The sequence below is a fragment of the Archocentrus centrarchus genome, chromosome 22 (assembly GCF_007364275.1).
Source record: "Archocentrus centrarchus isolate MPI-CPG fArcCen1 chromosome 22, fArcCen1, whole genome shotgun sequence".
NCBI classification, from domain to species: Eukaryota; Metazoa; Chordata; class Actinopteri; order Cichliformes; family Cichlidae; genus Archocentrus; species Archocentrus centrarchus.
In genome coordinates this window covers 22,890,769-22,917,534 of record NC_044367.1, presented here as the reverse complement: position 1 = coordinate 22,917,534, position 26,766 = coordinate 22,890,769, and the positions used below count along the sequence as shown (strand labels likewise).

General features: G+C 41.4%; 1 protein-coding gene across 5 annotated transcripts; it reads left to right on the top strand.

Moving 5' to 3' along the window:
* The first annotated feature begins 192 nt into the window (after positions 1–192).
* Positions 193–24,778, top strand: wdr35 (WD repeat domain 35). 5 transcript variants are annotated; one of them, XM_030719242.1, is made up of 29 exons: positions 721–919; positions 1,037–1,066; positions 1,159–1,276; positions 2,737–2,808; positions 2,917–3,009; positions 6,409–6,537; positions 6,628–6,761; positions 7,017–7,182; positions 7,302–7,444; positions 8,814–8,939; positions 9,325–9,510; positions 11,253–11,288; positions 11,398–11,458; positions 11,934–12,078; positions 12,426–12,495; positions 12,776–12,829; positions 13,594–13,703; positions 13,786–14,005; positions 14,114–14,194; positions 14,747–14,883; positions 16,111–16,314; positions 16,504–16,650; positions 17,885–18,017; positions 19,416–19,526; positions 20,857–21,021; positions 22,475–22,615; positions 22,804–22,960; positions 23,390–23,630; positions 24,360–24,510. In XM_030719242.1, the coding sequence occupies exons 2-29, from the start codon at positions 1,043–1,045 to the stop codon at positions 24,508–24,510; spliced, it is 3,555 nt and encodes a 1,184-aa protein (XP_030575102.1). In that variant the 5' UTR covers positions 721–919; positions 1,037–1,042. The 5 variants fall into 5 exon arrangements, with proteins under 5 accessions (XP_030575105.1, XP_030575102.1, XP_030575101.1 ...); XM_030719245.1 differs by lacking the exons at positions 721–919; positions 1,037–1,066 and adding an exon at positions 193–273 and having other exon boundaries at positions 24,360–24,778; XM_030719241.1 differs by having other exon boundaries at positions 721–1,066; positions 24,360–24,778.
* Positions 24,779–26,766: the final 1,988 nt, after the last annotated feature.

The following is a 26,766-nucleotide window of genomic DNA, read 5'->3' as shown; positions in this document are numbered from 1 at the left end:
CATGGTTTTGAAATATGGGCCAGGTTACACACATGCAAAAACAAAATTAAAGAGTCATTACTTCAGCTTGTATTTTTTTTTATTAAATACAGCATATTGAGCATTAGCAATAAATTTCAGGCTGAGATAAAGGGCTGTTGTGAGTGGGTATGTGGCGGTTAGCTCATGGAACTGTAACCAGAATAGGACTACGTTACTTTGCGTGGTTGAAGGGTGAAAAACTTTTTTGTGGGCTGACTGAGGACTTTTTTGTGGACCAAAGTGAAAAGTCTGGTATGGTAGACAGCTTTTTACATAGATCACAAGGCATTGCTTACAAATAGGCCCATCCTCTTTATCTGTCTTTTGATCTGTATTAAGATATTTGACCTTATCACAGACAGTAAGATTATTGTCAGACAGTTTAAAATCAGGAAATGTTAGATGTGTCTCTTTGTTTTTACAAATTATGACAGCGCTTTTACAGGCATTGTACCTGGCAACATAAACAAAACAAACAAGGAGCTGCTGCCAACCAGCATTACTAGGACTGAAGAAATATGGCTGCCTGTGTGCATTTGAAGTTGTTAAAAATGGGTATTTATTTGCAGTAAATAATCTTATGTGCATATGATAAAATATATCACCTCACTAGGGGCTCTATACAATGCCTGTCGCCAGAGCTAACAACAACAACAAAAAAACTACAACTACCAGGGAGCAGCTAGTCGCTACGCTTCCGGTTTACGGTTACCACGGGAGACCGAGGGAAGCTACAGGCTCTGAGCGCTCAAGTCAGCCATCATAAGCTGCGAAACGTCGATTTTCAAGTGTTTTCCAATATATCTGCAAGCGTTGCATACTCTAAATGCAGCGAATTTCCGAGGCTATAAAGTTATGAATGTCTCTAGCAGACAGTAACAGCTAACGGCACTTAACGGTAGCTGCTAACTAGCTAAGTGCACTGTCTGAGCTAACTGTGTGCTAACGCTGCATTCATCTTACAGAGACTAAATGCTGAAGGTTGAAAAGTTTCGTGTGTTTTTTATCTGTGCAGTGTAACATGTTTATCTACCTCAGCAAAAAAGTGAGTGCTCAGTTACCTGGTTCACCTCACTGGCCGCCAGTACGCCAGGTGTGACGGAGTGATGGTTAACAGTTATGTTTCATGTCTTGTAGATCGCTATTCCCAACAACATCCATCTAAAATGTGTGTCCTGGAACAAAGATCAGGGCTTCATTGCTTGCGGAGGAGACGATGGTCTTCTGAGAGTATTGAAGCTGGAAACACAGACAGGTAAGATGGTAAGGGGGTGCAGAATCAGCAGCACAGATTTCCGTACTAACTCGACCATAGAGCCGCTTTGATAGTTTAAAAAAGAGTGAATAATGTTAAAATTAAAAAAAAAAAATATATATATATATATATATTTACAAGTATAAGCGCATGCAAACAGGCCAGCGATCCCAAACCTGTAACCACTTTGTGTTTGAAATTTGGATATACACATACAGTTGCACATCCATGATGCAAATCTCATGGTTCACCACATCCCAAATGTGCACTAGTGGATTAAGTTCTTGTGACTGTGAGGGCCATTTTAGTACAGTGAAGTCACTGTCATTTTCAGGAAACCCGTTTGAGGTGATTTGAGTATGTTAATCCTATTGGAAGTAGCCATCAGAAGATGGGTACACTGTAGACACACAGTAAGCTGTGGTGTTAAAACAATTTTCAGCTGGTACTAAGGGGCCCAAAGTGTGTCAAAAAATATCCTCCACACCATTACACCACCAGCAGCATCAAAATCAGCCTCATGTATCCATGCTTTCATGTTTATGCCAAATTCTGACCCTGACTGATCACTTGACTTGCTGTCATATGATTATCTGATTACATATTTATGTTAAAGAGTAGTTGAACAGGTGTACCTAACAACGTGGCCATTGATTGTAGGTTGGGCACTGTTTAGCTGTTTTGCATTAGTGACAGTTTGTCACTGACAGCGTAACAATATGTTGCTGTGTAATTGTGGCTGTGATTAATATCATCCCATACATTCAGCTGTGTGTATTTGCTGCAGTCGTAGTTATTATGTAATCCACATGTGATTCAGATTTAAGGGTTTTTGAAATGCTCTTACAGCATTGTGGAAATCTTTTTAAACTTTCATAAGACTGTTGGCTCAGTTCTTGTGTCTCTGTGTTCAGTCACCTGTAAGTATTTGGTCAAAACTACTGTTGTTATGCATGTACACTGTTTCTTCATATTTGAGAAGATGTGTAACATATACATAAAATAGAATGATTTTCATGTTTTTTTTTTTGTTCTGTTTTTTTTGCTTTCTATTTTATTGCATGGAGCCACTACATAGCTTTACCTGCTGCCAGTTAATCTAATTTGTTAAGAGATGTTCTTCTTCCAGTCTACTGTTGCTTCTGTCCCAACTTCTGTGATACATGTTTCTGGTATCAAATTCAAAATGAGCAAATATTTTTCAAAATACAATGAAATTGGTCAGTTTCAGTGTTTTATATAGTTTCTTTCTTCCATTTTCAATCTGCAAATCTATTTGAATGATTTTTTTTTAATCATTGCTTTCTTTCATATTTACAAGGTCCCAGTCATTTTTGGAAACAGGATTGTATTTGATAACCATGATAAACACCATGAACCATTACAAAAATAATGCAACCTCAGAATCTACAGAAATCCTTGTTGATGGTCTCATCTCTTTTACCGTAACTTGTCAACAGATGATGCTAAACTCAAAGGTCTTGCTGCACCCAGCAATCTGTCAATGAACCAGACTCTAGAGGGACACAGTGGTGAGTTATTGATTAGTCATTGTTTTCAGTTATAGGATATTTGTATTCACAGATCTAAAGTGAGCCATCACAAAATGATCTAATACATAATGACTGCCTCACATGCAGGTGCGGTGCAAGTGGTCACATGGAATGAACAGCATGAAAAGCTGACGACCAGTGATCAGAATGGACTCATCATTGTGTGGATGCTTTACCGAGGTGATTGCTCCGTCCGTCCGTTTGTTCGTCCATCCTCTGCTGCCTATCTAAGTCTAGGTCACGGTGGCAGCAAGATAAGCTCCGATGCGCAGACTTCCCTTTCCCTGGCCACATCCTCCAGCTCTTCTGGGGGGGACATTGAGATGCTCCCAAACTGACCAAGAGATATAATTTCTCAAGTGTGTCCTGGGTCTGCTCCAGTGCCGTGTCCTAGTAAGACATGCCTGAAGCATATAACCTAGGAGGCACCCAGGAGGCATCCTAGTCAAGATGCCCAAACCACCTCAGCTAGCTCCTTTAGATGCTGAGTAGTAGTGGCTCTACTCTGAGCCTCTCCTGAATTACCAAGCTCAACAACTTATCTGTATGGGGGAGTCTGGATCCTCTACAGGGTTGTAGCTAGTGGTTGATAACCTGTTGCTGCACTGGGCTGAGTTACTGTTGAGCTGGGCTGAGAATTTCAGCTGCTAACTGTAATGATTGCTATCATTACAGTTAACTAGCGACATGGCCATTAGCACTAGGAAGCGGTCTTTCAGTACTGTCCAATAGTGCCGACCTGTGACTTTTTTCTGGCTAGAACCATGTTGATCAAGTGTCAAATTGACATCTTTATTTTCATACTCAGCTCTCTTGTCACCACAACAGATGGGTATGGCATCTGCATCAGTGGCGATGCTCCACCAGTCTATCTGTCAGTCTTCTACTCCACTCTCCCCTCACTCTTGAGCAAGACCCCAAGTTACTTAAATCTCTCCATTTTCATTCTAGCTGATTCACACTTGGCTGTAAACTGCACCAACGTTAGTTGCAGGTCACAGTTTTCAAGTGGTGCTCAATGGCTTCGCTACACTCCTCCTACACCCAAGTTTTTGTTTCAGTTACTGCCAGAGCCACATACTGCTCAGCCTGCTGGCATCTTTCAGGTAGCTGCCTCCAGAATCTAACGAGACTTATTAGTACTCTTTCTACAGCTTGATGGCATCCTTCATCTCCAGTGTCTACCATCTGGTTCAGGGGTTACCAACATGATAGGTACTTCCCACCTTATAGCTGTAACTCCATGCGTAACACCTTAGCAATGGAGGTGTGCAACATGGTTCACTCAGCCTAAATGTACTCAGCGCCCCTCAGAATGCTGTTGATGATCTGCTGGAGAGGGGATTACAGATTGCACAGACTGGGGCCTGTTCCAGGAAAACCCAGTATATCCTCATTATATGTTTTTGGTAGGCCAGGCCTGTCCAGCATCTTCTTCATTATGTAATCCAGCTCAAGACCAAGTGGTCCAAGAAATAAGCTCGATGATCTGATGATACGATTACAAAACCGATCATCGACCCGTGACCTAGAGTGTCCTGGTGCCAAGCGCAGTTATGAGCATCATTATGCTTGAACATGGTGTTTGTTATGGAGAAATTGTCCATAACAAACACCATGTCCAATAACAATAAACCACTCTGGTTCAGATCAGGCAGGCCATTCCTCCCAGTCAGACCCCTTCAGATCTCACCATCATTGCCTACGTGAGCACTGAAGCCCCCAGTAGGACAATGGAGTCCCCAGCTGGGGCGCCTTTCACCACGCCACCCAGGGAATCTAAGAATGATGGCTACTCTGACCTGTTGTTTGGCACATAAGCACAAACAACAGTCAGGACCCATTAACCAACCTGAAGGTGCAGGGAAACAATCCTCTCATCCACAGAGGAAAACCACAACACGTAAGCATCAAACTGTGTGTGTGTGTGTGTGTGTGTGTGTGTGTGTGTGTGTGTGTGTGTGTGTGTGTGTGTGTGTGTGTGTGTGTGTTACAAGTATACCCACCCCTACCTGCTGCCTCTTATCAGGGGAAACTCCAGAGTGGAACAGAGTCTAGCCCAGGGTTTCTCAAATCCAGGCCTCATGGCCCAGTGTCCTGCAGGTTTTAGGTGTGTCCCTGATCCAACACACCTGAAACAAATGGCTGAATTACCTCCTCAGTATGCAGTCAAGCGCTCCAGAGTCCTGCTAATGACTTCTATATTTGACTCAGGTGTGTTGAAGCAGAGACACATCTAAAAGTTGCAGGACACTGGCCCTCAAGGCCTGGATTTGAGGATCCCTGGTCTAGCCCCTCTCCAATCGACTGGTTCCAAAAACTGAGTTGCACATTGAGGTGAGCTCAACTTTATAAATCAAGTACCTCGTAACCTTATGCACTAGTTCAGTCTCTTTCCCCACCAGAGAGGTAACATTCCAGTTTTAGCAACTGCCTCTGTAACCAGTTTTAGCAACTGGGGATCAAACCACCAGCACTTCTGATGACTGTGTCCCAATCCACATGGGACCAGACCTCTATGGCCCCTCCAGGTGGTGGACCTACAGGAGAATTATCTTCTTAGCTGGACCTAAGTAGGCCCCATGAGCTAAGGTCCAGTCATCAGGCACTCTCCCTCAAGTACATTCATCTTGTGTCTGAATACAAGGTGAAGCCCCGGTAACCCTATCCCAGACAGAGTACCGTATTTTTCGGACTATACGTCGCTCCGGAGTATAGGTCGCACCAGCCAAAAAATGCATAATAAAGAAGAAAAAAACATATATAGGTCGCACTGGACTATAAGTCGCGTTTTTTTGGGGGAGGGGGGGGGGGGGGGGTGGATGATATAATCCGAGACCCAGAGCAGAAATTCCATCTTGAACGGCAATTTAAAATAATAATGGATTAAAGAACAGGACGAACACGGTTACGCCTACGTTATGCTAACGTAGCACATTCAGCTACATGACGCACAACGAACACGTGTTCGGTATGTTAACGTAACATTAAGTTATTCAGATAACCATAGCATAAAGAACATACTAACAAGTTAACCAAACCATCAATCCATTGAATTCTTCATCCTCGGTGTCACTTCTAAACAACTCCGTACACTCCGTAGACGAAGCACCGCTTCCTCTTCTGTGTCGCGTTAGTCAGACTCGTCGTCAGCTGCAGTTCCAATTATTCCAGCCTTTCTGAATCCCAACAGGATGGTTTGTCACTGAAGCCCATGTTTTCTTGATCCATCCAATGACTTCCAGGAAAGTTGGGTGGCGCATCCTCCCAGTTGCTGTTAAGCTGTGCTCTCCATCCATCATCCACTGCGCCCACAGGTTACGCAAGACTGCCTTAAAGCTGCAGTTCACGGAGATGTCAAGTGGCTGGAGTATTTTGGTTCATGTGTTATAAATGTCACATATACGTCGCTCCGGAGTATAGGTCGCACCCCCAGCCAAACTATGAAAAAAAGTGCGACTTATACTCCGGAAAATACGGTATGTCCCTAGTTCTTCTCTTCACAGGCATTTTTTTTTATTGGTAATTCCTGCATGCAGGCAAAATATACAGTACAGTCAAATTTTTGTGTCTGTGAAGGTGCATGGTACGAGGAGATGATCAACAACAGGAACAAGTCAGTAGTGAGGAGCATGAGCTGGAATGCAGATGGGCAGAAGATCTGTATTGTGTATGAAGATGGGGCAGTCATTGTTGGATCTGTCGATGGTAAACTTCTGACTACTTAACAAAATGTATTTTTTGTATTTTCTGGGAACATAAATATGAATATATCTTTTTTTTGTTGGTTTCAAAAAGGAAATCGGATTTGGGGGAAGGAACTAAAGGGAAGCCAGCTTGCTCATGTGGCGTGGTCGCCCGACAGCAAGATCCTCCTTTTTGGCATGGCCAGTGGGGAAGTACACATCTACGACAATCAAGGAAACTTCATAGTGAGTGCATAAGCTTAAATGCTCCACCAGAGAAGCTTTGCATGATTCACAGTTACAGTTAAGACCAAAATAAAGGCTTGTTTTAGGGAGAATTATAATAGGGCACATAATAACAAATGTCTGTTTACTATGCGCTCCAGCTGGGAATAGGTGCCCTGCTAGACTTACTGAGTTTTGGGATCGGTCGTTGTTTGTTTATCTGTACACTTACAGCAGACTTTGTGCTGACTGTTACTAATCTACATTGGGTTTCAGATGAAAATGACCGTCAGCTGTCTCGCCAATGTGACTGGAGCTGTCAGTATAGCAGGTATCCACTGGTATGCAGGAAGTGGGGGTTACATTGAGCCAGACTGTCCATGTCTTGCCATCTGTTTTGATAATGGAAGATGCCAAGTCATGCGTTATGAAAGTGATGAAAGTAAGCCACAAAAAAAAAAAAAAAATCCTTTCACACACTGCTGTATGTTTTCATGTTTCTCATGGCAAATGAAATGTTTGTTTACGATGCTTGTCTATGCTCACGCTCCTCCTCTGCAGACCCAGTGTGTATCGATACTCTGATGAACGTGGTCAGTATCCAGTGGAACCACTGTGGCAGTGTGCTAGCGGTGGCAGGTTCCCTTCGAGCCACAATGGACAAAGAATTCAATGTGGTGCAGTTCTACACTCCATTTGGAGAGGTGAGGATAAAGACTTTTTAAGGTTAGGTTCATATTAGCTGGAGCTTTCATATTCTATATACTATGTGGTATTGACATTTGGACCCAGGTTAAGATCCAGGTTATATCCAGGCATGCATGGGAGGTTGATGATCATGCAGATCTTGAAATGAAGTTCGCTGTTCAGAATGAAAAGTTTTGTAAGCTTGCTTTGGGCTTTGCAGGTCTCAGGAGTCTAGTTTTTGACTTACATAATTTTATCTGGAATTACAGCACATATGGTACTGTTTAGTACAATAATCAGTAATCCTCACAGTAATCTGCCAAAGGGCAACCTGACCTTAGTACTGAGGAGAGTGTGTACCACAGAACAGATTTAATAAATAAAGAAGATTTTACTCTGCAGCAACAAGCAAACAAACCCACAACACCAATTTGTTTGTCTTCAACAATCTCTTTTACAAACACACACCATTTTTTTTCACTAAGCTAGCTTTGTGTAGTGGAAGGTTGGTCCATTTCCAAGATAATAAGTTTAACATTGGTAAACTGCTACACCCTGAAAAGGCTGAAAGAAGAACCCTCGACAGAGTGCACCAATTTTACGTTTTTTTCCATGTGCAGTTAAGTCACATTTATACATATTTATACAGCACGCTTAAAAAACTAGGAGTTCCCTGATGCATCGGCCTGTTCTGTTGGCTTCATTAAGCGATGACCTCCAGCTTGCAGTGAGCTGGTTTGCAGCCATGTCAAGCGGTTGGGATGAGCGTTACCACCTCTAAGTCTAAGGCCATGATACTCAGGTGGAAAAGGGTGGAGTGCTCACTCGGGGTTGGGAATGAGTTACTGCCCCAAGTCAAGGAGTATCTCAGGATATTATTCATGAGTTGAGCAGGAAATGGAGAGATGGATTGGTAGCTTGGCAGTGATGTAGATGTTGTACCTGTCGTGGTGAAGAGACAGCTGAGTGTGAAAGTGAAGCTGTTGATTCACCAGTCGCTCTACATTCCTACCTTCACCTATGGCCACGAGTTGGAGGTAGTGACCAAAGAATGAAATCACAAATACAAGCCGCAGAAATGAGCTTTCTCTGAAGGGTGTTTGGATTCGGCCTCAGTGTGACGAGCAGAAAATGGATAATAGATGGCTTTTTTTTTGTTTCATTGTAATAAACACAGCATTCGTAAACATAAGCAATTATCATTTTTTTAACCTTGTATTAATTTTTAATGGGCACCAGTGTGATTATTGGGAAGAAGTGTCACTTTGGATGTGTTTGTCCTTCCTTGTTTATTTGAAGTTGCGTAAATGTCTTCTTTATAACTGTAGACACCTAAATAATAAAAAAAATAATGTTCAGTGTTAATGATCTTCTTTGTCTGTGCAGCATCTTAGAACTCTCAAAATGCCTGGGAAGCAGATGTCAGGAATTGCCTGGGAGGGAGGAGGGCTGCGTATTGCCCTGGCTGTGGAGTCTTTTATCTATTTTGCCAACATTAGACCAGATTATAAGGTACATGCCAACACCCTCACACTCAAGAAAAATGTCTTTTACCCTTTAAAAGAATTGTGGTAAATCTCTAGCTTGATAGAATTAGCCCTGTCTATCTGGTTAGTGTCACAGTTTAAGAGGGTGAATTCATTCAAAGTGGAAGTCATTGTGTGAGAACTTTTGGGACAGAGGTGTTGTCAGGATCTTGAAACACTGAGTGCTTAGCCAAGTGCAGACCATGCTTAGGATTTCACCTGATATTTACACCAAAATATTTCAATGTAAAATGAATATGAAACATGAGAAGACACTTTGCTCCACCTAAAGGTTCTGGTCAGGTGTGCACTCTGTGATTATAAACCTGGGTTTAGGTGCGTCTCTCCAGCCTTTTTCTGTCTTGTAACAGTGGGGCTACTGCTGCAGCACGGTGGTGTACGCCTACACAAAGCCAGAACGCCAAGAGTACTGTGTGGTATTCTGGGACACCAAAAACAATGAGAAGTTTGTCAAGTATGTCAAAAGCTTGATGTCCATCACCACTTCTGGGGACTTCTGCATCCTGGCTAGCAAGGCAGACGACACCCAGCCTCAGGTATGAGCACCTATAGATTGCATGACCTTAAAGTGAGAGTAAACCAGATCTCTACCAATCACTACAAACTCATTGGATACATTAGAGTTACTACTCTGTATTAAAAGTTTTTAAAGATTTTAAAGGTACTGTTTGTAATTATCCTGTGCAGAATTTACAGTATTTTACCAGTGGGTGTATTCTGTTCTCGAAGTTGTGCTGCTGTTTAACTTTTGATATTTATTTTTAGCTTCTCACCAGGCTTTGCCTTTTTCCAGGCCACCATTGCAAATAAGAATAACTTAAATAAAGGTTAGACTGACTTAGGCCTGATTTATATTTCTGTGGGAATCTATTATGCTTGTCTGTGGTGCATTATTTGTTTATTACCATGTGGGCATCTTCTGGTGTTTTAAGTGTGGTGCCAGCAAATAGAAACAAATAAAATGCTGGGTCTCTACCCTTTTTTTTTTTTTTTCGTTACAAACATATTTGTCCCTCGAGTTTTTCCACTTTTTTTTATACATTCTCTCACATCCATTCCGATAGTTTCAGCGATCTTTTTCCAGGAATTTTCTGATATTTGTGAGTCCTTATATTGATGCTATGATTATTATTCCTTATACTGAGATGATGTTTGTTATTTTGTCACTGATTAAATTTAAAAACTGCAGCTAAAAAATTGCTGGAAATGCACAGGAGGAATCAACATCACAGTAGCTGCGGCCTTTGTCGATACAACGTGCAGTTGTATTTTTAGGGAGTGCACGTCAGGTTACAGATTCAGAGGGGTTTATGGTTACACCTTAGGCTACAGCGTAGATTTTTCCCACTGAAGCATAATTCCCAGTTATCGCACTATATTCTGGTGAAATTTGGAATTGCACAAAAATGCAGCCCAGTTCTAGTTCAAATAATTTATGTCTTCAACATGACACACACATGTTTTATAAATAAAGTCATTGCTATTGTTTTTTACATTCTGTTGATAATTTTAGTTATTTGTGAAACTTTAAAAATCTATTTTTTTTTATCACAGAAACTTACAAAAAGTACCTTTAAAGGTCTGTACTGCTCATTCAGTCTCTGACTCAGTAGGGCTGGGCGATATAGACCAGAAGACTGAACAAAATGAAATATAAAAATGTCATTTCAAAGGTCAGAGGTCATATTGAAAGGAGCAAATAAACATTGTTTTGTTCTGTTACATATGTATTTAAGTTTATATGCAATGTGTATCAAAAACTAAAATGACTAAAATGTGTTGTGTATGATGTTTGCATGGAGTTACCAACTTTATAGTTGTGTGTCTGCAAGTGCAGCTAGCGCTTAAACACAAAGGTCACACAAAAATGCCAGCATATGCTGTTTCTGACAAGGTTCAAATGATAGTTTGACTCTGAAGAGAGGGATTTCCTTAGTGTATTGCTTCTGCAAATTCACAAAGTTTGTTGTCTGTTCTCACATGTGCATTTTTAATACTGAGTTAATATATTTCATCAAACTTCCGAGTTATTATTTGTTGTTGGACCAGAGCTTCAGGTGCAGAGGGAGAAATAAAAACAAGCACTGCTAATTTGTTATAAATACTTGTCTCTTATAAAATTATGTTGATATATTTTTAAAAATCAATATATTGCCCAGCCTTAGTGGCAGAGTTAGAGAAACCCAGCAGGGAAGGTAATATAAATAGTGGGTTTACAGTAGTGTGAGGATCACAAATGCTGTCTCGCCTCCTGTTTTTTCTAATCTGGCGCACACAGGAGGATGCTGAGGTAGAATCTGCGAGTCATGCGAGGGTAATGTACAATTTAAAACCTCACACCCCAAAAAGGAGGATAATTCTGTTTTGACATAGAATTTGAAGTTGACCTGCAGAATAATGTCGCGCCGCTGTGTGTTTTTTAGTATGTCCTGATTTTGTTCAACTCCATCGGGACACCACTGGACTCAAAATACATCAACATCGGTGAGTAAAATATGACGAGAAATGCTTGTGGCGCAGCAATGGAATGATGATGGTTAGTGTTTGCCTTCAAGCCAATGTGAGAGATCACACCACATCTATAGAGACATATGAGCTTACATCCTACCTCCAGCCACCCACAGTTTCCTGTAGCAGTGAGCACTGGCTGCCTTTATGTTGCAGATCATTCTGTTTCTGCATTTTGAGAGTTCTGCAGGTTTGAAGGGTTCAGTGGTCTGGATGAGCTTCGAATATCCCAACCCAGTGTCACCCTCAGTAACCTTCAGCATCTATATGAAATGAAGGTCCACTCAAGGGCACAGCATCTTTTACATGTTGAATTTCAGATGTTTTCATCATGGAGAAGCTTTGATCTTCCCAGTGTTTGCACTGTTAGACTCAGACAGTCCCATCTGCTATTGTTTTCAGTTTTTTTAACCTTTTCCCTCATGGGATGCTCGCTTTTTTATTTCTTCAGAGCCACTCTTTGTTACCATGACTAAGACGCACGTTATCGCTGCATCCAAAGAAGCTTTCTACATATGGCAGTACAGAGTGGCCAAAAAACTGACTGCCCTGGAGATCAACCAAGTGACCAGAACAAAGAAGGAGGGAAGGGAAAGGTGAGTTTGGACATGAGGACTATATCAGGTATTATACAAAGCCAGGTAGGAGACAGATAGTAAGTCATGGAAAGATACAGGAAGGCCAGATCACAGCTGTGTTAGATTCTATGAGCGAGTGGATGAAACCACAGGTTTGCTGGCTCACTGTTGATACTGATGGTGGAGTGAAAAGGCTTCATTCATGCGAGTTTCCAGACCGGTGGCTGGGTGCGACCTAATATTCTGCCAGGTCTATCCTAACACCTGGATCACAGGTCATGTCGGGTGAATGAGCACCTATTTGTCTGTCTGGCTGCTCATCTCTGTGGCTCTTTCTCATGTGTTCTCACTTCCTAATCCTCTAGGGTCTATCACATTGACAGCACTCCTTCTGGAGCCAGTGACAACAGCCTAGATTTCACAAAAGCCTTCCCAGTAAGAATTTTTTGAATCTCCTGTCTTATCTGTTAACCAGGACTAAAGAGACTCTTCTTGTTTAAATTTAACACTTATTGTCTGATTACACTGAAATTAACTATCCTTTTTTTTTCTAACTCAAGCTTTTCTGTTGACACATGTAAAATATACGGATAAATGGTTGGAAAAGTACTAATTTAACTACTGATTACTGATTACTGATGGTATTTTTTTTTAAAACTTAAAGTAAGTTGGATTATCATAATTCTGACACTGTATGTCTATGCTTCTGTTTCAGGCAACTCGAGATCCCATCTGTTGCATTACAGCTACAGATAAGACCCTGATTGTGGTATGTACAAGCCTGAATTTGTAAGAGACACACATGGGCAGAATATGACCCGCAGAAACTTAACAACCTCACACCCAAAAAAGTTAGTTAAAAGCTGTAGCTTATGAAAAGTAAATATTAACCAGACTTTTCTTCATTCAGAGATGCTGGTCTGTGCTGTGATTGAGCTAGTTATAACTGGAGTTGATTCATATGAATATGACCAATGTATTTGTTCAGAATTTATATTTTTATTTTATTATTTATTAATTTCTTCATTCCATGTTATACAGTAAGCATATATTTAAATGTATAAATAGATCGATATTTTTTGATAAAGTCAGTTTAATATTTTGTAACAGAAAGTTTTGGGTTTTTGAAACAAGGATCCAGGCTTATTTTAAAGAATTGTGCCATGTCAGAATTCATGGATTTTTTTTTGGATTTTTTTTTTTTGCATTTTTGGCCACAGCGGCTTTTGTCTACAATGGAGAGTGACAGGCAATGGGGGAAAGATACGGGGGAAGACACGCGGGCAAATTGGCGACGGGCCGGGACGCGAACCCGCACCGCAACGCGGCGTGTGTATGTGGTCGTCAGCTTCACCACTAAGCCACCCAGGCGCCAGAATTCATGGATTTTAACATGTTTTAGCACTTTGTGTGTCATGTTTCTTTTCAGGTGTTCATAATCTTCTAAGGCCCTTTGCTTACTGCATCTAAGTTAGTCTGCCCCTGGAATCATAAACAATAAGTGTGTGTGTGTGTGTCTGTCTTTCTCTACAGGGTCGTGAGTCTGGCACGCTCCACAAATACAGTCTCCCAAATGTAGTTCTCATCCAGAAATACACGTTGAGCAACAGAGCCCATTATCTCTCCTTAAACTGCAACTCAAGGTGAGTGTTGTGTTAAACATGTTCTGACTTAGGTTGCATTTTGGAGCTTAGTGCTGTCATGTATAATGTTTATTTTCTCCAGTCGTCTGGCCATAATCGACATCGCGGGCATAATGACTCTGTTGGACCTGGAAGTTCATGCCTCCACAGACAACGGCACAGGAAACCAGGCATCCACAGGAGATCCATCTAAGTTTGAGCGCAAAGATGTTTGGGACATGAAATGGGCGAACGACAACCCTGATCTGTTCGCTATGATGGAGAAGACCAGGATGTATGTTTTTAGGAACTTAGACCCAGAGGTGAGCGCTCAGCTCGTATGTGTGATGTCAGTTTAAACTTTAACTGCATTAATGTTAACAAGAATCTTAGTGAGGGTACTACAGATATTTGATTTATTTAAAAAACAGGAGCCCATCCAAACATCTGGATACATCTGCAACTTTGAGGACCTGGAAATCAAATCTGTCTTGCTTGATGAAATCATGAAGGTAAGCATTAGAAACAAGTTGCAGGAACCCCAAATACAATATATATAATGGCGCCACATTTATTCTTTGACTGTAAATAATAAGATTAAGAGGCTGACTGGTATCTATTTTGAAAAATTATAAGATATTAAAGATGCATATGTAAGTGTTTTATTTTGAAGGTTCAGTCAATGCTAACCAGCTAGTCTTGACTCATCTCGGCCCACTTAGACAGGTCACTGTTTTGGCAGTTCTCCACGTCATCCATTTAACTGCTTCTCCAGTGAGTCTCTCATCCTGCCGTCAGTCTCCAGTTCACCCGTCCTGTGCTGGAGCTAGTGACAGTAGTTCTCATTTGCTCTACAGCCTCTGCAAGCTTAGCATAGTGGCACATAAAGCAGTTCTCCAACTGCTGCAAATTCTGGTCAGGCTGAGCTGCAATCCAGGGTTTTGAAGGTTTTGTCCATCTGTCATCCCATAAAGATGGCCAGCCTGTAGAAAAATGGCCCCAGTGACTGAACTTTCAAAGTAAAAAACTTACTTGTAGCAGATTTTAAGGATATTGCCTTACAGGATCCAGAGAGGCCCAACAAAGACAACCTCATCAACTTTGAAATCCGCTCCCTGAGAGACAGTCGGGCACTGATTGAAAAAGTGGGCATTGAAGAAGCTTCACAGTTCATTGAAGACAATCCACATCCAAGACTCTGGTAATTTAAAAATGTTTCACCTATAAAAATCCTATATACACCAATCAAACATAACATTATAACCACCTGCCTAATATTGTGTTGGTCCCCCTTTTGCTGCCAAAAGAGCCCTGACCCATCGAGGCGTGGACTCTACTAAACCCCTGAAGGTTTGCTTTGTTATCTGGCACCAAGATGTTATCAAGGTAGAGCCTCCATGGATTGGACTTTGGAAACTTTGGAGACCAAGCCAACACCTCAAACTTGCTATTGTGCTCCTCAAACCATTCCTGAACCATTTTTGCTTTGTGTCAGGGTGTATTATCCTGTTGAAAGAGGCCACAGCCATCAAGGAATACCGTTTCCATGAAAGGTTGTACATGGTCTGCAACAATGATTAGTTAGGTGGTACATGCCAAAGTAACATCCACGTGACTGGCAGGACCCAAGGTTTCCCAGCAAAACATTGCCCAAAGCATCACACTGCCTCTGCTGGCTTCCCTTATCCCATAGTGCATCCTGGTGCCAAGTGTTCCCCAAGGAAGCGACGCACACACACCTGGCCAGCCACATGATGTAAAAGAAAACATGCTGCATCAGACCAGGCCACCTTCTTCCATTGCTCCATGGTCCAGTTCTGCTGACCACATGCCTGTTGTTGGCGCGTTCGGCAGGTGACGGGCCAGCATGGGTACCCTGACTAGTCTGCAGCTATGCAGCCCCATATGCAACAAACTGTGATGCACTGTGTTCTGACACATTTCTGTCAGAACCAGCATTAACCTTGTTGGCAATTTGAACTACAGTAACTCGACTGTTGGATCGGACCAAACTGGGCCAGTGTTGATAGATACTCACCACTGCAGACAGGGAACACCCCACAAGAGCTGCAGTTTGGGAAATGCTCTGACCCAGTAATCCAGCCATCACAATGTGGCCCTTGTCAAACTTGCTCAAATCCCTACGCTTGCCCGTTTTTCCTGCTTCTAACATCAGCTTTGAGGACAAAATGTTCACTTACTCCCCAATATATCCCACCCCCCAACAGGTGCCATGATGAAGAGATAATCAATGTTATGCCTGGTGTGTGTGTGTGTGTGTGTGTGTGTGTGTGTGTGTGTGTGTGTGTGTGTGTGTGTGTGTGTGTGTGTGTGTGTGTGAGAGAGAGAAGAAGAATTTTTCTTTATATGTTTTAATGTTAAATTGTTTCTGTAGCCCAAAGAACACTCTCCTTTCTGAACCTACCAGGCGCCTGCTGGCTGAGGCAGCCCTCCAGAAACTGGACCTGAAGACGGCCGAGCAGGCCTTTGTCCGCTGCAAAGACTATCAGGGCATTGAGTTTGTTAAGCGGCTGGGAAACCTGCAGAGCGAGCCCATGAAACAGGCAGAAGTGGCAGCTTACTTCAGCAGATTTGAGGAAGCTGAACGCATGTACCTGGATATGGATCGCAGGTACAATGGCTGTTTCGGGTGTCCAGAAAAATCTTCCAACTGCCTTCCATTTAAATTCCCAGTAGTAGAGTTCATGTTATCCAGTATCCTATGGTATATAATGAGTCATTTCTGATGACTGTGTTGTGGAGTAGTATGAATCCATTTTTTAAACTTGATGGTGCAAAATGGGCATGTCTGTCTCTGCAGGGACCTCGCCATCAGCCTCAGGATCAAGCTAGGAGACTGGTTCAAGGTGCTGGCCCTGCTCAAAAGTGGTTCTGGGGATAGTGACGATGCTCTGCTTGAACAGGCCAACAATGCCATCGGAGACTACTATGCTGACAGACAGAAATGGTATTGAATTTTTTTTATTCAAGCCTTCTTTCTTAGGTTGTTGCTTACATACACACTTGACACAGACGAAGACATGTTGACAAGATGGGAGGAACAGAACGAAAGTACAAAAGGGGAAAAAAGATAACTTAAGTATTACAAATCCAAGATGAACTAGAATACCAAAAGATAAACAGAGGATATAATAAGTGAGCAAGGAAAATAGCAACCTAACTAATATTACAAAAAAGAGCCAAACTAAACAAAAGAGATCCTTAAAACCAAAAGAAGTCACAAAATCCACAAGGAACACAAAGGTCAAGGACCATGACAGTCACCTTCTGATACATACTGTTCTGATACAACATTATTCCACTTTTTACCTTTATTTTATTTATTTATTTTTGTTTTAATTTGTGAACATTTACACGTGATTTCCCTGTCCCTAACATCCATTTCCCTTCAAAGAGAGCAAAGTGCACCACAATGAAACCCAGATACCAACATTCAAGCAAGGATAAAGAAACAAGCAGAAACAACGACAGGCATTGTAGTGATTTATGTTCTGAGGACACCTCCACTCCCATCAAGGTCACCTGAATCACCAGAGTCCAGACATCAAAACACAGAGTGGTGATGACAACCCATATGAGACCAGAAACCCCCAAGTAGCTGCAACCAACCGTAAATATCAAGCCGCAGTGTTCTGAGTGAGAAACATGCAGGAAGGTCTCCACCAGTGCCTGAGGCCCCTGCCAAGACTCAACAGAGGCCAGACAGCACATCCTGGTCCCACCCAGGCAGCATGGGCACCCAGGAAGAGGATGCCTTGGCACCACAGGAGCCAAGGGACAGGGAACAGACCCAAAGCCCAGGAAGGACACTAGCTGGCACAACCAGGGCGCCAGGGCACACCCCCAGCAGCACAGGACAACCCAGCCCTATAGGGCTCCCACCCGAACTGCCACCCCCACCACCCTCCGACAGAGTAAAAGGTGCCCACTGAGGGACCAGACACTGGACCTGCACCACGTGAGACAGCACACCACAGGAGGGCTGATTTTAACTTCTGAGTCCTCACAGGAGAAAACTGTTGTCATGTTGAGCATTTGGTTTTATTTGTCACTTTTAATCAGCAGCATTTGTAACTCTTAGTTGACTAAAAGCCTCAACTGCATCTGGAGAGAAGTGCAGAGAACACAGCCACAGTTCTTTTGGAAGTTGTCTTTAACTTTAAAAATATTTTTTTCCCAAGGGTCAGTGCTGTGCAGTATTACGTTCAGGGTCGTAACCAGGAGAGGCTCGCTGAGTGCTATTACATGTTAGAGGACTACGACGGCCTTGAACGACTGACCATTGCTCTGCCAGAGAATCATAAGCTGTTACCGGTGAGTCAGATGTTCAGTTTTGATCAAACATACAGTGCTGTGAAAAAGTTTTTGCCCCCTTCCTGATTTCTGTTTTTCTTTTTTTGCATGTTTCTCATACTTATATGTTTCAGATCATCAAAAAAATTTTTAATATTAGACAAAGATAACCCGGGTAAATAGAAAACACAGTTTTAAAATTATGATTTTATTTATTAAGGGAAAAAACTATCCAAACCTGCCTGACCCTATGTGGAAAATAAATAAATAAATAGAAGCTCTCAAAAAACAACACGTCATGCTGCGATTGAAAGAAGCTCAAGAACACGAGAAACAAAGTCAGTGACATTTGTCAGTTTGAAAAGGTTTATAAAGCTATTTCCAAGGCTTTGGGACTCCAGTGAATCCACAAATGGAAAAAACTTGGAACCCTCCCAGGAGTGGCTGAACTACCAAAATTACTCCAAGAGCACATCGATGACTCAACCAGGAGGTCACAGAAGAACTCAGAACAACATCTATGGAACTGCAGGCCGCATTTATCTCAGTTAAGGTCGGAGTTCACGATTCAACAATAAGAAAGGGACTGGGCAAAAATGGCATCAATGGGATTGTTCCAAAGAGAAAACCACTGCTGACCAAAAAGAACACAGAGGCCTATCTCACATTTGCCAAAAAACTCAAGACTTTTGGGAAAATATTCTGTGGACTGATGAAACAAAAGTTTATTTTTTTGGAAGGGTTGAGTCCCGTTACATCTGGGGTAAAACTAGCACTTTATTTCATGAAAAGAACTTCATACCAACAGTCAAACATGATGGTGGTAGTGTGACATCTGGTGCTGCTTGGCTACTTCAGGACGGCTTGAAGGAGAATGTCCGGTCATCAGTTTGTGCCCTGAAGCTCAAAGAAACTTGGGTTATGCAACAGAATAAGGATCTGAAACACACGAGCAGGTCCACCTCTGGATGGCTGAGAAACAAACTGAAGGTTTTGGAGTGGCCTAGTCAAAGTCCAGACTTAAATCCAATTGAGATGCTTTGGCATGACCTTAAACAGGCTGTTCATGCTTGACAATCCTTCAGAGTGGCTGAATTAAAACATTCTGCAAAATAGAATGGGCCAGGATTCCTCCACAGTGATGTAAAAGACTCATTGCCAGTTATTACAAATGCTTGATTGCAGTTCTTTCTGCCAACTGCACAACCAGGGCATAGGGCCAGGCCGGTTTGGACAGCTTTTTTCCCTTAATAAATGAAATCATCATTTAAGAAGTAAAGACGGGACCTTTTAGGTATCTGAGACCTCAGTGGATCCGATTTGTTGCAGCGTATGTAGAAGTAAGGTGTCAATTTCTCTAAATCTGTAACCTTAAATCAAAATCACTCTGCAGCACTCTTTTCTACATTTATACTGTAGGAGATTGGACAGATGTTTGCTACAGTGGGCATGTGCGAACAGGCTGTGAATGCCTACTTGAAGTGCAGCCAGCCCAAAGCTGCTGTCGACACGTGTGTCCATCTGAACCAGGTGAGAGATGGAAAGAAAACCTGTGGCGCCACAGTTTCTGAGTGGCTCTCAGTGATCTGCAGTCAGTGTGGCTCCTGCCGTCCCCCCACTCCCAACCTCTGGCTGAGTGATATTTAGCTCAGGGGTGTGAATGCCCATCTCAAACTCACCGGGCTCTTCTACTTTTGCATAAAGTAGTCTGCAGCTGTACCATTTGGCTCAAGAAAATATGACACCAGAACAGAAAAACCCATTGTCACTTAAGTAATGTAAGATGGAGCTTACATTACAGCTAGATTTAGTTTAAAGGATGTTAAATCTGTGCTTTAATTGATAGTCTCTTCCAAAAGATGTCATTAGTAGCCCCAGCTTCCTTCCTTCAAGGCGGTTTCTCCTGCTGAGTTAATGCTACATTTTTGACAACAAAACAGGCAGGCTGTCAGCTACTTTGCATGTAACTTTAACTCTTAAAATCCAGTTTCAGCTTTTATTTACAAACAAAACTTTTGGCTCAGAATGATTTGATTCCCTGATATTTTTTTTTGTGATGGATATTGTAGGCACATACTGAAAATTGCAAACACTGCTCAGTAATTACAGATTACACTCCCCTGATGGGAGGCAGAGACCATTCATGCTCACATTTATACCTATGGCCAATCTGAAATCATCAGCTTACCTAACATGCATGTGTTTGGACGATAGTAATAAATACTTGGCGAGAACCTGCATCACCCTCCTGGTACCAGATTCAAATCAAGAACCTTCCGGCTGTGAGGTGATAGTCCTAACCCCTTGACCCACCTCTTGACAAACTCAGTCAAAAATATGAATGACTAAAATATATAATATATACAGTACCAGTCAAAAGTTTGGACCCACTCAGAGTGATCTACTTAAACTTTTTAATTTTGTTTACACTGTTTGGCATGTTTTGTTGATTTTCTGAAATGCTTTGTGATGTAGATTTTGAAAAGTGTTCCATAAAATATATCAAAGAATGTTGTGTCCGAAATGTACGAACACCTGGCTGGACTTGTTCCCGAGTTAGTGTGCTATGTGGTAAACACTATATCGTGGATTAGTGAGTGGACAGTTTGAGTATCTTATGTTTCAGCTGTAAGTTAGATATGCACCTATGGGTCATTTTAGAAGGTTTGAGTATTGAGAGGTGCAAAGTGAGTTTCACTAAAGACTAAATTCAAGTAAGTGTTCCATTTATAATTCTGGCATATATTTAATATGCTGTGGACAAATCCCATATTTACAAATATATATATGATATATGATAAAATATGATAAAAAATAAATAGATTTTTTTTCTGAAATAAATGTAATGTTTTTGCTGCAGTGGAACAAAGCAGTGGAACTGGCCAGGACGCACAACATGAAGGAGATTAAATCTCTTCTCTCCAAATATGCTTCACATCTTCTGGAGAAGAATAAAACTCTCGAGGCGGTGGAGTTGTATCGGAAAGCTCACCATTTTCTCGATGCAGCCATGCTCATGTTCAAGGTAAGTAGATGTTCTTATTCATGTGAACGAGCTTCATTTTTGATGAAGGAGGAGGTCTGGACAGCCAGCCTGCTCTTTAGTCTACAGAAATCATTAGATGCATGTTTAATTAGTTATTCCTTACTGTTCATTTTGAACTGGCATTAATATGTTAATTTGATATATGTTTCCATTAACAAGTTCGGTCATAAATTTAATTGAGACTCAAATTAGAGAGGCCTTAAAAGTCAGTCTTAAATTTAACTTGCCTTTACCTGTAGACACCCTTTGCCTCAAATTTCCAAAACTGTATTAATAAACAAAAATTCTGGTTTATTGTATGAAAAATCAGTCAGTGCCTCGCATTGTGATATGAACCATGAAAGTTTATACAAAGTGCACTTTTGAAAGTTTTCGGCAGTTAATTTTCAGAAGACACGTAAAATGTACCGATGCTTGTTTCTGTTCCTGCGTGTCATCGACAACACATTGCTGAAGTTTTGCTTCTGAATCTGTGATACTGATGATGCTCAAAGCTGGTTTTAGATTGTGACACTTGGAATAAAGTAAAACTTTAACATGCCTGTGGAGAAATTTGCTTGGCAGACAGGAGTCCATGCACATACATACATATAATGAGATGTCCAAAACACAATACCAGAGCCCAATGTCCTGCACTCTCACCATGAGCCAGAAGCCTTTATAATTAGTTTAAAAATCCATGGCGGATGGAACAGATTTCCCTCCTTGAATCTAATAGCACCAACTCTGGGAAGCCCAATCCTTTCCCCCGATGGAAACATCTGGAACTCAACATGTAAAGAATGCTGGGGATCCAAAATCTTGAGAGGACCCTTGTTTCATACAGATGCTGAAGATTATTGAGGATGACACCAGCAGTCTTACATCTAGACAGTATACTCTCATATGCTGCTTTTCTTAAGATTAGCACTACCAAATCAGTAAATAATGGTAACTGAAAGCACTGACAACAAAGGAAGAATAGCGTATTTTCATCAGTGTGATGTCTGCTGTGAAACTTTGTAACGTCCTTAAATAGAACAACCAGTGATTTTCCTTTTTACTTGTAGCATCTGTATTTTTATTTGTATTGTTGATACGGGAGTTGGTGTAAAATTGATTTGTTTGAAATTTTTTTTTTTTTTTTTTACCAGAGCTCAAATGTGTTTCTCAGTCCTGTAAATTTGTTGTGGATATCTCATGTGTTTATGAAGACTCAAAAATGCTGGAGAAAAATAGGATATTTAAAGAATGCCATATTTTGATCCACCCCTATGTACAATATATAACTCAGAAATTTTTTATAGTAAGAAGTTAAATTTTGCATGCCTTCATTAAATATACAAATTGTATTGTACAAAAAGTAACTTTAAGTAAGTGATTGTAGATTGCTATGAAAGAAAAATACATTCTCAAAGTTTGGGAATATCGTGATCGTGGCTTGCGTTTGCAGATAGCAGATGAGGAGGCAAAGAAAAGGACGCGACCTCTGAGGGTGAAGAAGCTCTACGTGCTCGCAGCACATCTTGTTGAAGATTACCACAAGCAGGTGAAAATGTCACAGCAGAGCAAAGGCAAAGGAAAGAAAGTGGAGGTAAAAAATATACACGCAAGCTCTTCCAAACACGTCCAGTGTATTTTACATTTTTCTTCAGTAAAAGTTTTTATAAATTATTTGTGATGTGTTTTTGAGAAATAATTGTACTTGTATGGAAAGACATCATCTGTGGTAATGTACAGAGGTTTGTGTTTGTATCATTGTGTGTATCTGTTTGTAATCAGGCGACACATGCACTCGCTAGCCTGCTGGAGGAAGATGCAACATCCACAGACAATCGCATCGTGGGCAACGCCTGGCGAGGAGCGGAGGCATATCACTTCTTCCTACTTGCTCAGAGGCAGCTGTATGACGGCTACTTGGAGAATGCTATGCGCACAGGTGCCAAATCACACTTCATATATTAATGTATACAATAAATTACTCGATTGAACAGCCCACAAACCTCAGTGTCTCATATTTCAGGACTGCTGAACAGCTGCCCTCTGTTAGTCTGTAAAAAGCAGTTTTGAATATGATTATTGCCGGCGGCACGCTGCCAGCAGATTCCCAGTTGGCATGAGGTTTGTTTTGGCCTGGCATGAACAACAAGCAGCAATATTACAGAAAACAGGAATGAGTTTACAGAACTCTCCTCTCTGTCACCCTTGCCTAGAATTTTATGCTCTCAGCAGTTGTGTTATGTTGTGTGAATTTGTCATTTCCATAGTTTTGGTGTTTTGTAATTGGACCTGTCCAAAGTTGAGCTGCAGTCCTAGACTCAAGCCAGAGCACAAGCCTGACTTTACACAATTTATTCTTTTTTTAAAGCACTTCACCTGCGTGAATATGAGGACATGATCCCTCCTGTAGAGATCTACTCTCTGCTTGCTATCTGCGCTGCAGCCAACAACGCCTTTGGTACTTGCTCCCAGGCCTTCATCAAGCTGGAATCCCTGGAGAGTCTCGATCCTGAACAGCGGCAGCTCTATGAGGATCTGGCCTTGGAGATCTTCACTAAGCACACCCCAAAGGATAGCCGCATGATCGAGCTGGACGGGTCATCAGAGGGGTGAGGATTATTGCTGAGTTCATTTCTAACTCTGGCCTCAGACTGAAAGCAGTTCCAAAGTTGTGAAACTCGTGCTTCTAGATGTTAGTTTGTTTTGTTTTCTTCTTGTATTTTGTTTTTCACGATGGGTTTTGGCAAATTCTTTGAGGGTTGTATTGCTCCATAGTGAGATAAGCTTAGGGGATGAATTGCACTGGTGAGGACAATGTGATGATTTTGTTTGGCTCTCCATCAGGAGGCACATCAGTTAAGGGATTCCTCCCATAGACTGTAGATAAAAGACGGACATGGCTACAGTTGGTTTCTGGACTCTGAATTTTGAAGCCTCAATGTTAGCATTTTGGCTGCAGTTATGTTGGGTTTGATGACGATATTTGGAAGAGATGGTGGAGTTATTAGCCAGTGCTAGCACTGACTCACTTTTGGAGCCAGTCTTTAGTGGCCATTAGAGGAACTGCAGCTTTAAGCGTCAAGGTTGCTGCATGATTCCTCCCCTTAGGTTTACTAACTAAACAAAACAGCCATGACTCAAAGACCAGTACAGAAGTTAAACACATTTAAAATGGAACACAGAACCAGGGACACTTTAATGTATCTATTAATATCTTATCTGCCAATAACCTGTGACCTCTGCAAAACTATTTGCCTTCCCTTTTTAGCTCTTGCACTGTTGCATTGTTTTGTTGACAGCATGGTCTGAAATGTATTTTTTTCTCCTGATTCTGTCAGGATGGAGGAAAAATTTCGCACCTGCATCGTGACAGGTCTGCCTGTCCAGGAGTACCACTTTTGGATCTGCAGTATGTGCAAACACTGCGCTCATGATCAGGAAATCAGCAAATACAACTGCTGCCCACTGTGCCACACTCCTATACCGTGAAAGGAGAATAAAACATGAGAAGAGAAAGTTATTTTCATACAGAGCAGAGAGATTTCAAAGCATTTTACCTATTTTCAGGCTCACAGTTCAGAGTTAAATTTCCTGAACAGGCAGCTACATGAAAGCTACCAAAACAAGCATTTAAACTCTCATAGTCAGCAATGAACAGTTCCAGTACATGTGTCATTAAAGATTTACCTTAATGTACTGCATTACCATAATTGATGTAAAATGATTGAGAACTTTTTAATTATTTTTGCTTAAATAAAGAACCTTGTTAAGAAACCAGGTTAAAATGTTTCTTTGCCCAACTAAGAGGAGACTCCGAGGCCCAGGTCATGCCAGAGAGATTATCTTGGTTGGAATACCTCAGTGTCCTCACAGAAGAGCTGGAGGAGGTGGCCAGGGAGAGGGAGGTTTGTACATCTGTGCTTAAGCTGCTACCCTCACGACCTGAAAGATCTGGAGAAGAGAGAGAGCTTAGCAGCAAGACCTTTTAAAGGCATAAAGGCCTAAAGCCTTACTGTTTTGTTTTCAAGACATTTCTACCATAGATTAGTGCAGAAAAGGTTCAAACTGGTGAATGAAAAGTCACCAGAATGCAATAAATGAAGTGCTCCATGTTTGCTTTAAAGAAACCTACATCCACGTACACAAGCAGGACTTTCACCCCTTTTTCATCAACAGCTCCATTTGGAAGCAGCAATCAGTACTCATCAGCAGTGTTTACTGAGAACAGGACTAAGTGCATTCAGCCAGATGAAATCCCTCTCTGTGTGTTCTCCGGTGCACAGCTTCTGTTCTCCATTTGATTTTTAGTACACGAAAGGAGGCAGACATTTTTAGCTCTGTGACTTCTTATTTGAGCTACTGTAGGTTAAGAAAAAGACAAACTACAGAGCAAGAGGAGAGGATAATATTTAAAGGAAAAGAAATCAATTTCTGAGTTTAGGTTCAGAAAAAAACCTACACATTTGGAGGGTTTATTTAAAAAACAAAAGCTGCCTTCACTTTGCAAAGCTGGCTGAATCTCATCAGACTACAGATGCCTGTGGATGATACAGCCAGGAGGCTATAATTTCCTCCATCAAATTACTTTGCAGTCAAGTTTATCTCTAAGTGGCTTTAGTCCAAAATCATTGCATAATCAAAGGCATCCAGACTTTGAATTGGCTTTGCTTTGAGTGGTTTCTATCCAGAAGGAAAAAAAAGGCTGATCTGGATGAGCTGAGAGCTTTTATACACCAAGAACTACAACACAACTGACAGAAGAAAAATGTTACTGCTTTTATTGTCCTCACCAACCTGTGTGTGACATTGTGTGTTCGCTGCAGAGTTTTTATTAGATTTCTTTCTGATTTCTACTTTTTTTTTTCTGTTTTCTTTTTCCTCGTCAGATTATGGCTTTAACTTTGTCAGAATATAAGCCCCTCCCCAAAAGAAAGAAAGAAAACAACTCCCCACAACAGGAGCAATACCATTACTACATTTATTCTCTATATTCCTGTGACTGCACCTCTGTTGGCTGGATGGAGACTTTGGCTTTTGTTTCATGTCTTCTACTGCCACCTGCTGGTAGGAAATTGTAGCAGTGAGCAGCTGCAGCACATAAAGCAGTCAGTGTGCAGGTAACTCATTTCAGTTTCTGTGTGGACCACAGACTGTACCTGAGGAGGTTTTCTCAGCTGATGATTGGTTCTTTTATCTCAGCTTGACTATTTTTTTTTTCTTTTTAACTTAACTTCCTACATCACACTGAGTTTTCTCTTATAAAAGCTGAACTGTGCCCTCCTGCTGTGGTTAGATTATCATTGTAAGACACCTTGCTAATTCCAACAATAGCATTACATAAATGTTTGAACAAGCGTTTATCAAATCCCCTCCAGCTATTAAACATTATTGAATGGTTTTCTTCTGCACACTCACCCCTTCTTCTGAATGTGCATATTAATTCAATTCAATTCAGTTTTATTTATTTAGTGCCAATTCACAACAGCAGTCACCCCCAAGGCACTTTATATTGTAAGGTAAAGCTCCCCGTATTAGAAAGAAAACACCAACAATCATACGACCCCCATGACCAAGCACTTATTGACATCGGGAAGGAAAAACCTCTGGCAGAACCAGGCTCAGGCTCAGCCATCTACTGCGACCAGCTGGGTTAGTTCTTATGGTTCACCTGCAGAGGTTATGATGTTGTATTAATAGGCTTACACTGAGAAAAATAAGGGTAATAACTAGCTCCAAAAATGGTCT

Excerpts from the sequence above, each read along its gene's own strand:
- wdr35 (XM_030719241.1), top strand. The coding sequence starts at position 1,043 with ATGTTTATCTACCTCAGCAAAAAA. Across the intron at positions 1,067-1,158 it reads TTATCTACCTCAGCAAAAAA|ATCGCTATTCCCAACAACAT; the intron begins GTGAGTGCTCAG and ends CATGTCTTGTAG. Across the intron at positions 13,704-13,785 it reads TCCTTAAACTGCAACTCAAG|TCGTCTGGCCATAATCGACA; the intron begins GTGAGTGTTGTG and ends TATTTTCTCCAG.